This window comes from Schistocerca cancellata, chromosome 1 (assembly GCF_023864275.1).
Source record: "Schistocerca cancellata isolate TAMUIC-IGC-003103 chromosome 1, iqSchCanc2.1, whole genome shotgun sequence".
In the NCBI taxonomy this organism is placed as follows: Eukaryota; Metazoa; Arthropoda; class Insecta; order Orthoptera; family Acrididae; genus Schistocerca; species Schistocerca cancellata.
The window spans coordinates 624,640,831-624,654,271 of NC_064626.1; the positions used below are offsets into that span (position 1 = coordinate 624,640,831).

The following is a 13,441-nucleotide window of genomic DNA, read 5'->3' on the forward strand; positions in this document are numbered from 1 at the left end:
TCCTAGTGGCATGACGTAAGAGTGTCACACTGAACGGAAGACAGGGATTTGTAGCCGAAAGAGTAAGGAATAGTATGGTGTATTGGAATTCTGAATTAAACCTAGCTGCTTTCAGAATAAAAGTGTTGCATTATTTATTGAAGGCTCTCGTAGGACGTGACGCGTCCGTGTGCAGTGAGCCAGTGTGCTGAGGCTGGTGGCGGTCACCTTACAGAGGTTAGGCAGCCACCGCCGCCGCCGCCGCCGCATCCACTTTGCGCCACCTTGGCGCGGCGCCAGCGCGGGCGGCGGCGGCCCAGCGGAAGCTCGCTGCCCCGCTGCCTCGCGCTCAGTTGCGGCGCGACCGCCAATCGGGTAAGACCGCCGCTGCCGCTGCCGCCTCAGCACTCGTCGGCCCGCGACCGCCGACGGCTCCGAGCCACAGCGCGCACTTTCTTCACGGAGTGCTCCGAGCTGCACAGCTACCGCTCCTCTGTGACAAAAGGATTCAGTTTACTTTTCCGGATACTGCTGCTCTTGTGGACAGCGGCAGCCCACTTACCGGACTTGAATTCCTTACGTGATCTGCGATGTGACGAGTTCTGTATCACCCCATATCCCGACGACAGTAACATCTCTACGTCCGAAACAGTTCATTTCGATAATTCTTACTCTTCGTCTAGGAACAGAGGGGTTGGCATACTGTGCTTTCGTTAATTATTATTACTTGGGAGGCGTCTGGTGAACTGTATGATGTTGGATAACATATGACGAAAGTAGGCGACAAAATTTTCCATTACTATTATCGATATTAATAGACGATTGTAATGATGTACCTCCGATCGTATTAAGAAGTTATTTTAAATTTCTTCGCTGTCTTCTTCAAGCATGGTAAATTGCTGCCTACATGGAAATATGGAATGCGTTTCAAATACTCGACATGAAATTTGATCACGTTTCTTCGTTCGTTGAAAGCCGATAAATATTATTTATTTTATTGTAAGTAAGTACTCTACACCCAGTTAAACTCCAGTAGTTAATACTTAATGTTTCTCCTTAGCTATTAATTTCTTAGATAGTAATACGGTTCACTTTCTTCAAAAGAGTGAATATCTAACGACAAAGGTCAGGACACTCAATGGTTTCACTGAGCCTCATACGAACAGCTCTGTGTAAAAACATTTTTTTTATATTGCAGCTTGCGTTACGTTCCTCCAAAATTTTCATAATTGCTTTATTTTAAAAGGGAATGCAGTAACTGTCTTAACACGGGTGCGTTTTAACTCGCGTGCATGTATTATTGAGTAAGCAGAAGTCTGGCAAGAGATGAATCATTCCCCGTGTCCTTTCTGAGTGTCTACGCGTTTGTGAAAGGAGTAGTTAGCCATCCCTCAGTACGATGCAGCCGCAAGCTCACGTCGGAACGTTTCGAACGCTCGCGGCGCCTCATCGTCGGGTGCCCGGAGGCTGCTTGTCGTGCGTGGTGGAAGCGGCGAGCAGAGCGCTGCCGCTCACTTTCGCCCTGGCCTTCCTTCTCGCCGCCGTGTGCGCCGCCGGCCACAGCCAGCCACACCCCCTCAGGCACGTCCGCCACAGGAATATCAAAAACGTCACAAGTAAGTCACAGTGTTCAGTGCAACGCTGAGTTCATTAATCTAATGAAGCAACTTCTTTGTGCTAAAACACCACAGTTTCAGTAATTTCTAACACAAACCTTAAACCATTCTCTACGAAACTGTATGTAACCTCATTAGATGATGAAAATGCAAAAGTAAAATGTGCTGATGCTTTTTCTGGAAACACGGCTCTGGCTATGGCTAATACTACCTTTTTCTCTGTTACCGATTCAAAATGTAAATCTTGGGCTTTGTTTCCTATTTCCGTGCGCCTTTCCCGTCTAGAACACATGAAAGGAATACATTAATTTTATGTTTCCATGCAGATCATGGACATAATCTGATGACGATAGAACGTGAAACGTGGTTTTCTTCCATTCAGAGCGTCAAATGAGTTTGAATTGTCACTTCCTCTTCAGTGTGTAAGATCCTTGAACCGGAACTGGTAATACATGTTCCGTGTTGTAGCATTCGAGGGTGGCTGTGATGAAATGTATTCCTAGTCCGATTTAGACAGAAAAAATTGTGGAACTCTCTTTTTTAAGTTTTTTATACGTGTGACCGAAAGTCCTATGGCCCAAATACTTCTAGCACATTTCGTATTGAATGAAATTAAAGTGAGACACGAAGTGTTGGATAATTTCACTTTTATCAGATTTTACAGATCTGGTGGTAGCTTATTAAAGTAAAACCTATAGAAATGGGTACACCTTTCTTACTAACTATTCAGGAAGTTTTATTGAAGTGAAAATCGTTTACCTTTCTAACGCACACTGAGTGGATGCAGCAGTTTTTCTTCTCAATAGGAGCACCTCGTTTGCATCAGGGGACGCATGAATAACGGTCTACCAGTAGTCCATAGACTGACTCTGTAAATAGTTCCGAATGCCTTTTTCTGAGGCACAAATTTCTTTTTCATCAAATTGAGTAGCCCCAAAACATTATATATTAGAAGATAGCTCTTAAACAATCCTTGGTGGTAATATCTTCATACACTCACTGCCACTGTTTCATTCGTTATTCTGATTTACGACTCCATCAGCTCTAGTGGATCAAATTAATTAAAGCTAAACGAGTGTTTGCAGTTATACTTGCTGCTGATTTACTACTTCTGCGTTGATCGCTCAGTCGTCTTAGGGTGGGCGTTCCTCTTTGGAAGACCAACTTGAGAAAATGGGGCATTTTCCAGATGATTTGCCCTCAACTTGAACGACCCTTCACAACACAGGACCTGATCGAGGGAAACGACATCGGAGTTGCTACCTTCTGGAAATGCTGACCGGACACGGCAATGAATGAATGAATGAATGAGTGCTGCTGAATTACCTATTATATCTTACACAGAAAATTGTTTCCTTTTCAGCTAATTTCAATGGTCCCACTGTACTGTTTATTTCATTGACTTACGATTCCCCGCGACTTAGCATCCGTATTTAGCAAAGAACTTTTCTTTACTTTGTATCTTTCACTCAGACGCATTCATCTTCATAAATTTGGGGGCTATCGGTCGCAAGTCAAATATATCTGGCTGTCTAAGGCGTTGACGTCAGACATGAGGAAATTTACTTACTTGGTCATCTATAGCATCTGATCACCTTGTTTGCCTTTCATATAATTTTTTCACCTACGCCTGAACACTACACTATTATCAGAATATTTAATACTGTGACCTCCTATCAATCCCTTACAAAATTTCAAAACATCGAAAGCGCTGAACTTTAAAATTGTTTCCCATTACTAAACTAATCTTTCAGCGTTGAAAAAGCTCAGAATTTCATGTCCATAATTTCCAATCGCATGGGTAGACCACATAACGAATTAGAAATTACTGAACAGAATTGGGGAGAAGAGGAATTTGTGGCACAACTTGACTATAAGAAGGGATCGGTTGGTAGGACATGTTCGGAGGCATCGAGAGATCACCAATTTAGTATTTGAGGGCAGCGTGGAGGGTAAAAATCGTAGAGGAAGTCCAAGAGATGAATACGCTAAGAAGTTTCAGAAGGACATTGGTTCCAGTAGTTATTTGGAAATGAAGATGCTTGCACAGGATAGAGTAGCATGGAGCGCTGCTTCAAACCAGTCTCTGGACTGAAGACCACAACAGCAACAACAATTTCAAATCTGATTCTCTTTGGCGTTTAATCTTTTTCTTATATCACCCGTTCACTGCTGAATTCAGTCTCAAGTATTTTACACGTCGAGAAGTTTGTATAATTCGATGAATAAGTAAGTAAATATTACTTAAATTTAGTTTACCAAAATTCAGCAATGTATCTAAAATTTTTCACTATTCTGTAACAGTCAGAAGGGAGTGTATTATTGAGAACTGAATAAATAGTGTGAAAGACATGGATGAATCACATATAATGGAGACCTGTAGACCTGTTACTGTTGAATAGCTAGGTACATTTGAATAGTTAACTTTTACCATGTAGTAACATATTCCTTATCGTTTTCATTCTGAAATAAAATAAAACGCTGTGCTCTTAAATTAGTCCTAAATTCTACATTTAAAACGTAAAGGACACTTTCAGATCTATCATACTTGCACGGAAATAGTTAAACAAAGCGTCAAATCTGATCGTGCTTCATTTTTAGAAGATGTTTCGTGTAGGTGTTATTAATAATGGACTTTGCATAAACCGTAGTTCCTAATGATTCAGTTGTTTGGAGATAGACCTAAAGTATTTGCTGTCCTACTTAGAATTAGTACGACGTAATCCAGTCCAAGTATACTTGAAGCGTGGGGGGCTGACTGAGACCCTTGCTGTCAGATAGATAGCATTTTTTCAGTGCAAAACTACCTACGTGAGCTGTTATGTGAAATGCAGGGCTGCTAAAATACTGGAATGATGGACATTTGAAACCGGAGCTTCGGTAGGATCAATCGTATAGCTCAATGTTTGTTCACTTTCCATGAAAGAGGTATCAGTTGTTTCTATTCACGACAACGCTGTAACTGACTTACTTAGATGTTTCCCACCTACAGCTACACCGTCGGAGGCTACCAAAGATAAAATTAACATTTGTAAATTATGCCTTAAGAGTTCCCATGTGCTATAAAGGTTTTCTACCTATGTTCAAAACCCCTGGCTGCCAATAATTCCGATCTTGTGATCATTTGTTTCTAGTGGTCGTACTTTGACTGATATAGCTGAGAGGAGATCCAATTTTTTTTAAATAAATATTCTTCATCTTATCACCTTTTCCGATTATTTCCTGTTTTCGTATTCACTTTCCAGTGAAATGTGATTTACTACCTTATGTATAAGGTTATTATATGCTGATGTCACTACTTAACCGAAGATAATTTCGCAAATATGATTTTTTACTTTAAATAAAATTTCAACCAGACAGCAGTAGGCTAAAAATGAAAAATTTGTATAGGTAATTTGAGCTTCACAATTCTTCGTTTGGAAGTGATTGCTTTTATAGTCGATGATACGCGCAAATGACTTTGAACATTCAGAAGTATTATGTAAATATCTCCAGCAAGAGTTGAAGTAGTTCATCGGTTTCAAAAATTAGGTTCCTTTCTTTAATGACATCCCTAGTAGAGATCTGATTACTATTTACATTTTCGACAGTCGAAAGTAGCAAATGTAGAATGCTTTCATAACTGATAATAAGAACTAGAGGACTGAAGGTAAGAAGCACAATGTAGCACATGAATACTCTTACTGCACAAAACGTTTGAGATTAAGGAAGTAACTCTGACAACGAATTAATCTGTTAGATACTTAACAAATAATATACATAGACCCGTCATTCAAAAAGGTTACGAGGCTCGAGTGACAGAAAGCACAGAAGCATTAAGATGGTGGTTTAATGCTTCAGATGTTGTGCAAATTCTCCCACTACTTGAGAACAACGCACAGAAAGTTCATAAAACCATGCGAAACTGTTAGAAAAAGTCTTTCTTTGGGATATTGTTCAACTCGAGCGTCACATTTGCATATTATCCGACCTTCTCATATGTATAGGACCGATTTGTTTCTACACTTTTTCTCTTCTAAATGTTCTGGAAAATGTACTGAACACTGAACAGTTGATTCAGCGTAGACACACTGTAGTCACTTGTCAGATTCCTAACACTGCCTTCATGTCTCTTGTTTACAGTTGTTAGTTCAAGCTGCCACCATGGCTACTTCGCTGACGTCGTTTAAAAGGCAGGAATAAAATAATTCTCAGGGCAACTTTGACGGACGGTGTACATGTGAATGAGAAAAATGGATGACTCTAGAAAGCGTCACAAGCAAATACTGTAGTTGTATGTGCTTAACATGTCATGACACTGTGTAATAATAGCAGAACATTTTCTGAGACATTTAACAAATGTCTTTGTCTATAATGACCCAGTGTGTTGTTTTTGCGATCTCGGTCAGAATACGGGGGTATGCATGTAGTCCATGCTATTGAAGCATTTTCGTCTCTGCATAAGTACAGGAACCTACATTCATCGGAGCCTGTTTCCTGTATTTAAACCTAGATCTCACAGTACAATTTTTATCACTGCCACCACTCCTTCCAATAACAAATTCAAGACTCGCTGATGCCTCAGGACGTGTCCTGTCAATCGATCCCTTCTTTTAGTCAATTTACGATATAAATTTATTTTTTCCCACTTCAGTTCAGTACCTCCTCGTTAGTTATTCGATCTACTCATATAATTTACACCGTTCTGCTGCAGCACCACATTTCAAGAAAATTTGTTTTTGTTTAAATTGCGTTTCAGTTCCGTACAAGGCTACGCTCGAATCAACTGCCTTCACAAAATGCTTCTTAATACCGAAATTTATATTCACTGTTAACAATTTTCGGTGTTTCGGAAATGCTTATCTTAGTACTGTCAGTCTGCACTTTAATCGATTAAATTATGACCATCGGCAGTTATTTTTATGTCCACGCAGCAAATTGCTTTTAGCGTCTCATTCCAATATCTATTTCTTTTAGTATTGCCTGATTTCATTCGTTTACCTTCCATTACCATTTTTCTACTTTCTTTCATATTCATCTATAAGTCGGTCGCTGTGGTCCATCGGTTCTAGGCGCTTCAGTCCGCAACCACGCGGCTGCTACGGTCGCAGGTTCGAATCCTGTCTCTGGCTTGGATGTGGTGGTGGTGGTTGTTGGGATGTTTAAGGGGGACTAAACAGATAAGGTCATCAGTCCCCCGCATGGATGTGTGTGATGTCCTTAGGTTGGTTCGGTTTAAGTAGTTCTAAGTCTAGGGGACTGATGAGCTCAGATGTTTAGTCCCATAGTACTTAGAGCCATTTGAACCATTTTTTTAATTCATCTATAATCTCTAGTCACGACAGTATAAATTTTTGCAATTTCTCAATTTCTCTTTCTAAAAATGTAATTTTTACGTGGTGCTATTTTCTTCAGACCTGTTCTACACCAGGACATGCTGTAACACAGAACAGAAGATGGTCTTTACTGACTGAAACCGGTCATCGTCGAAGGTCTTTATACTATGCTCAAAGACTGGAATAAAAAGCATTTGACAGTACCTGGATCACTGTGTGTATTCGCGACTATGTCGTAGCTTGTGAGAAAGGAAACTGGCTTGCCTCTTCCCTACTAAAAACATACAAATGTCCTTGTAATGTTTATTTCTGAAGGTAATAATGCAATAAATTTCACAAATATAGGGACATTCTTTCGACACCGGATAGTCTTTATAAAAGGAGGCACAGAAGAAGGTGTATGGACTTTTTTGGATTTAATTTCTGGTATGCCGTGGACAGTAGAATCAGTGATTTACGTAAAAAGTACTAATGCCGTACGCTATTCACACTTCACAACAGATGTTGCAGAAACTTTTTTTCACAGGTGACTAGTGTAGAAGTGCACATTTAGTTTCTTAACGGAAAAAGAAATGATACACATTAAGAAATTCTGCAAAGTACCGTCCTCGACAATCTGTCGAAACTTAACAGTCGTCGATAAAATTTTAACAGAGTGCACCAGTTGTTTTGGATGTGATTGCGTTTTATACTACGTACAGTGATGTGTTCAAGAGAAGTTTATTTATGGAAAGTCGTTTTGAGAAGTGTACTTGTTACTAAAGCATGCCGTAGCACAGTGAGATATTTAGTTTCTTGATGAGGTAAGACACCTTCTTTTAAACGTTTACTTGCTATTACTTCATTATAAGGTTTTTACATATAGCATCTATACAACTTAGCTAATAAGCGAATTTATGTCACAACAGCTCATCACTCAAATTCACATTTCCACTCTTTATTTCAGTCAACAGCTCCTTCTACATATATCCCAGGGGGCAATTCTTTTACCGTTTATTTTTTTACTATGTGTATGTCACGTGAAGAATATGGTTCTTTGAATACTTTCTTTGCGTCATCTTTTTTTTCTATTATCCTTTAACCATAATTTGAAATTATTGTAAAGATCGCTAACCAGTTATCGAAAGTTTGCAATACGCGAGTTTATTCTTCTTGGGTTATTTCCCGAGAAGGCGTCGCATTGACTCGGCTGTTAATTCAGTCATCAAATGAGCGATAAGTTCTTCACAGGAGATAATATGACGGTTCGACCATTTACTCGCTCTTTAGCCTATGAATGCGTATTACAGAAGTATTCAGTTCATAAGACAGAAGTGCTCTCCATAAGTGCAGTGATTTAGTATTCTCTTTCAACAGTACTGAGAAAAGTAGCTTATCATTAAAGGCACTTAAGATTCTGTCGGTGCAATGTTCATATTCGTGTCAGACAACTTACATTTAAATTGTTCTGTTTTACCCACCATCTGTCCATGTGAATATTTGACCGATTATTTTAACAATATAACAGTCACGTCCCTCCTCCATGATACTGGTACTCTGTACTCCATGACGATGTTACTAATTAGACTTGAATCGCTAATCTTCCTGCCTACCTCCCACCATCGCTGCCGTTGCCCCAAACTAAGTTTGTAATACGGACATTCATCTTTCTATTACTGCTAAGCAATTCTATCTGTCATTGCTCCCACTTACCTGAAAATAGTGGATCAAGCTGTAACTTCTTTTAGGAATAAATTAGTAATTATTTTGGTCTAAGTTTTTCATTGGTTAGCAATAATATTTGTCAGTTTAAACAGAAATACTCTTAAAACGTTCAACAATCAGTAACAAATTATTCTCTATTTTAGTAGTAATATGCTAATGATTTTTCATTGTCGAGTATTTGGTTGTGGAGAGATATACTGCAAGTGTTCTTCCATCATCAGTTGCCGGTATCTGCTGCATTTTTAATGCGAATCACGAGTCCAACTAGTATATTGTACCACTGCCACATGTCTGAGGCTAAATTTGGGCCCTATGAATTTGAAGTAAAGTAAAGTATTTCAAGAAATATTTTAGGGAAATTTACACAATTACATACACTTACGGGACCAATCTTCATTTCTTTACAATTTCTCTGAAGTGCCGTCGTTGTAGGACTCTATTAATAGGTAACAGTGAAAGCGTAGAAACCACGATCATCAGATGTGTATCATGATTAAAAGCTCTCTTGGAGTTGTTTGCTGGTAGTGTCAGTTTGTTTCACGTCTCTGTCGATTTATTTTATTCTTTTCAGTATGAAGAATATTTAGCTATCATTAGTAAAGTTTACGTACTTTGTGGGATCCGGCTTTAGTGAATAACTTCTCGACATTCAATCATAATACATCTGTAGCTGATCTGTAGAGAACATGAGCCGTTCTCCGCTTGGAAAGTTGCGGTCTAAAGAAGACACTAATTAATAATTTCACAATGGGTTTACTCTCTACGTTAATACAAAATAAAAAATTGACGTCGTGATATTATTTGAACAGGAAGTTTTCTGTTTATGCCAATGACAACGAGTATTCGCACCAACAGTTCTATTGTTTTATTTTTTTGTGGATTCGAAGCCGCTATGAATTTTTTTAAGGGCGTCACGCGCCTGAATAAGTTGTTTTATTTGAAATAACCACTTTATTTAATGATTTAGCGATAAACTAACTACAGCCCCTCGGGTATTATCAAACTTGACAAAGCTAAGGGGGCCATATTAGCCAACTGTTAAATCATAAAAAAGCGTTTATTTAAAAATAACACAGTCTACGTAGGAAAACGACTTCCCTCCAAAATAGTTGCATGTTTCAGCCATCCTAGTACATACTTCCAAGGCCTAGGCATTAGCTTGTTTTAGGTGACAGGTGCACACCAGGGTGCAAGTTCTTTGTTTCTCAACACAAATAACAGCTATAGTTGTACTGCACTATATTTCTATTCGCAAACAAAGACGTTGGTTTCAAGCGTTCATGCATTGCTAACGCTGGTTTGGGTCTATGCGCATTTCAACGCTTTATAGACCTTGGCACGTTTTTGAGTCACCCATCTTTAGATGTCAACGGCGCTGATTATGCTTTAACGTCACGCCGATTAAGTTCACGACATACCTTTGAAACTAGTAGTTAACAAAGACTTATGTCATCAGCTGCTATTTGTGATATTTTTCAAAAGTTTAAGGATAAACCTGGATGTATTGACGGAAATTTGAAGCACAGCTGTACCGAATACTTGTACAGTATCTCTAACACTGCGCCACATCGCTCGTTGTCCGTATGTGTTCGATTAGCCTACCGCCAGATCATACGTTAAAATATATCGGTTTTGTACACTGTAAGAACACAGGAAACTGTCGACCCGTGCTATACTCCATTACAAAGCTAATGCAATAGACAGGACCATCTGTTGTCTTTTTCAGAATGAGGATGATGGATGACAGATTTTCTTACTGAACTGGACTGCACCGCAACGGTACGGTTAAAGTCACGCTAAACGAGGAATTATCGTTGCTCCAGAAGAGAGGGAAAACGAAAGAGAGACAGAAACACAGAGAGTGAAACCACTAATCACTCATTTGTAACACCTCGATCGTGGAAGCAGTGCACGGTATTTTCAAAATATTGTTATGCTTACTGACTGTAGACTCATGACTTTCATTGCAGACCTTATACCTTTTCCATATATTGGATTCACTTTTATGAGGACTCCGTGACGGAAACTGGTCAATTTCATAATATTTCTCAATAATAAAAATTTTCTTGAGGAAATTGACTACTAAGAGACGATATAATTTTTCGCTGTAATAGAGATGCTGAATAACTTCTTGATGGTAACCGATAGACACAGAAACTAAGTGTAGAAGGAAACTAAGTTCCAGTTGATGTGCTTCGTTCCTGTGATTGTTACTCTTCTTAGATTTATTTGAATGAGAAGTATCGGATCGAATTTCGAAAAGCTGACAAACAACACAAAGAAAAGCGTGGTGTTGATCACGTGCGTCTACATGCCACATCGAAATCATACTGTTATCACACGTTGGTGAGGCAATAGGTTAGCATCATGTAGTATTAAACCCCTGCTCGCGAAGTTAGTTTTCAGAATATTTGTTTGTAGTGATGTCGTGTTTGAGGAATAAAAATGAACAGAAATTTTGGTTTTGAATTTTAAACAAATTTGCGCTAATATATCTTCAAAATATTATGTTTTCCTTCGTGCGTTATGTACAACAATGTGCACTCAGTCTTTCGTTAATGCTAGAGGCAAAAATGTGTATTGGTGCCTGAGAAATTTGTGAATGTCCAGATTCAGTAGACAATTAAACTTAATAGGTGTAAGTAGCAGCAATTTACAAGAAAAAAATCATTTTTTACGATGCACTTTTTTTCAACAAGAGAAACAAGATTCAGGCTGGCACATTAAAAAAATACAAATACAAACTCACAAATATTTTCAAGAAATAAGGCATAAATACGGAGTTAAACAGAGAGTTCACTCGAAAGGCACATTCCAAAAATAACAAAACACATAACAGACATGTACCACACGACAAGAATATATCAAGCACTATGCGAGATATGTGTTGGAAAAGCAGAACATTCGACATCCAATAAAAAGAACGTATCACAGCCTGGAAAAATATGGCAAGCCACTCAACAGTTGTAGAATGTTTAAGAAAAATGAATCACAAGCCAACTACAAGAGAGAAAGACATGAAAACAGGATGGACAACGGAAGATTAACTTTACAAGAAAATTATAAAATACTGACTGCAAAGGCAGATAGAAACGGCTGTTTAAATGACGAACTGAATGTAGCTATTCATTGTTTACACAGATTGAGTATATAATTGAAAAATATCGTAACAGATGAACACAAATCTCATTTCCCACCTACGCAGGGCCTAAAACAAATTAAAAAAAACTGGATAGCCACATACGTACTGCAACTGCAACGCGCCCCTCCTTCCGCGACTTAAGCACGCGCGCCAATGCACGCTAGCGCTCACGCACGTGCACACACACACCCACACCCACACACACACACACACACACAGGGGGAGAGAGAGAGAGAGAGAGAGAGAGAGAGAGAAATTTACAACGAACATACAGTTCGACGGAAATCAAATGAAAGGAAAAGCCGAGAAGCTGCCAACGAGCACAGAAGCTAATGAGGTTAGACAGCGAAAATTGGGATCAAGGTGTTGTATTATAAAAGTACAGTGACTACACGAAAAGTGGATGTTGTCAGCCGGTATTCTACGTGAGGGGAGGCTGCATAGTTTTGAAATAATTTGGGAATCAGATGCTGTACAACAAGTACCATTCCAATTTCATTACATAAAGTTTCAATGACTGTTTTTAAGCCTGTAACCTACATTTGTCAACGAAAAAAATTCTGCTGTTTTCCAGAACACCTACTGAAGTTGCGTTGTTAAAAAGGAGAAAGGCATCTGCGCTCATAATTAAAGTAAAAAAAAAAGATGTCTTCAGTGCAAAAGACGTATTTCTTGAAATCTATTGCAATTCGCATACAGCTTCTCCGAAAAATGGCCGCCACAACGAACTTGTTAAATCTATCTATTTTAGGGAAAACTTCTGAAATGTTTTCATTTCAGCATGTAAATGTATTCTCATGAAGAAAGAGATCATAAAAATGGCTACTAGCACATCCAAAGAATATCAGAAATGAGAATGAAGGACATGATGTGTTGTAAACAGATTTAAAAAACAACAGTATTCAGGATGTTCCTGCAAAATAGGGGGTCTGCAAAGTTTTGTTAACTGGATGCTTTATTTCTTCTGGAATTGCACTGGATCTAAAGAAACATTTCGTTACTTGAAGAAGTTATTATTAAAATCTGTTAAATGTACATGACCTACAACATAACTCACTAGATTAGCACAGCATCTACACTTTTGAACTTCGCCGCTCGAGTGTTTGTCTATGAGTTTCATTATTACAGCTACATTCAAAGGTGGAGGATGAAATTGAATTGTCATACGTAAGCTAATCATTGTATTTAATTCAGACGCTCAGCAGGGATGAGAAATATGTTATATAAATGTGAATCACATACGGTCGTGATGGGACTGCAAACTGTTAAATTTTTTTGCATCCTGCAATCAAAGTACGCTGCCCGACACAAAAGTGAAATGCCAAAGGGGAGGAGGAAACGAAATGAAACTTCTCAATTTGGGAAGTTATTTGACGTTACTGCAATGATTGCAGAATCGAATCAAATTTAGAAAGAACTTGGCAGCATGAACCTAATTATCATATCGTTTCAGCTCCCCTGGCCTGAATGCATGCTCTCCTTCGGGTGGGAAGGGAGTCATAAAGCCGTCCTCTCCTCTCGTGAGGCATGGTGGACCCCAAATATTGTAACTGGTCCTTTATATTCTGAACTTCGTCTTGGGAAGGAGTTGATTTCCGAGCTGGTCTGAGACATGTTTCATCGCCGACAGATCTGGGGATCTTGCTGGCCACGGATGTACCTAAGGTCACACCGCCAGCTCAGAC

General features: G+C 39.0%; 1 protein-coding gene across 1 annotated transcript in view; it reads left to right on the plus strand.

The window, feature by feature from the left end:
• Window positions 1-350: 350 nt before the first annotated feature.
• LOC126090393 (nephrin-like) overlaps window positions 351-13,441 on the plus strand; it is a gene marked incomplete at its 3' end in the record, with an annotated part of 461,612 nt that continues 448,521 nt past the window's right edge. The window contains exon 1 of the mRNA XM_049906987.1: window positions 351-1,595. Within this exon, the coding sequence (XP_049762944.1) occupies window positions 1,379-1,595 (217 nt within the window). The remainder of the gene's footprint in view (window positions 1,596-13,441) is intronic.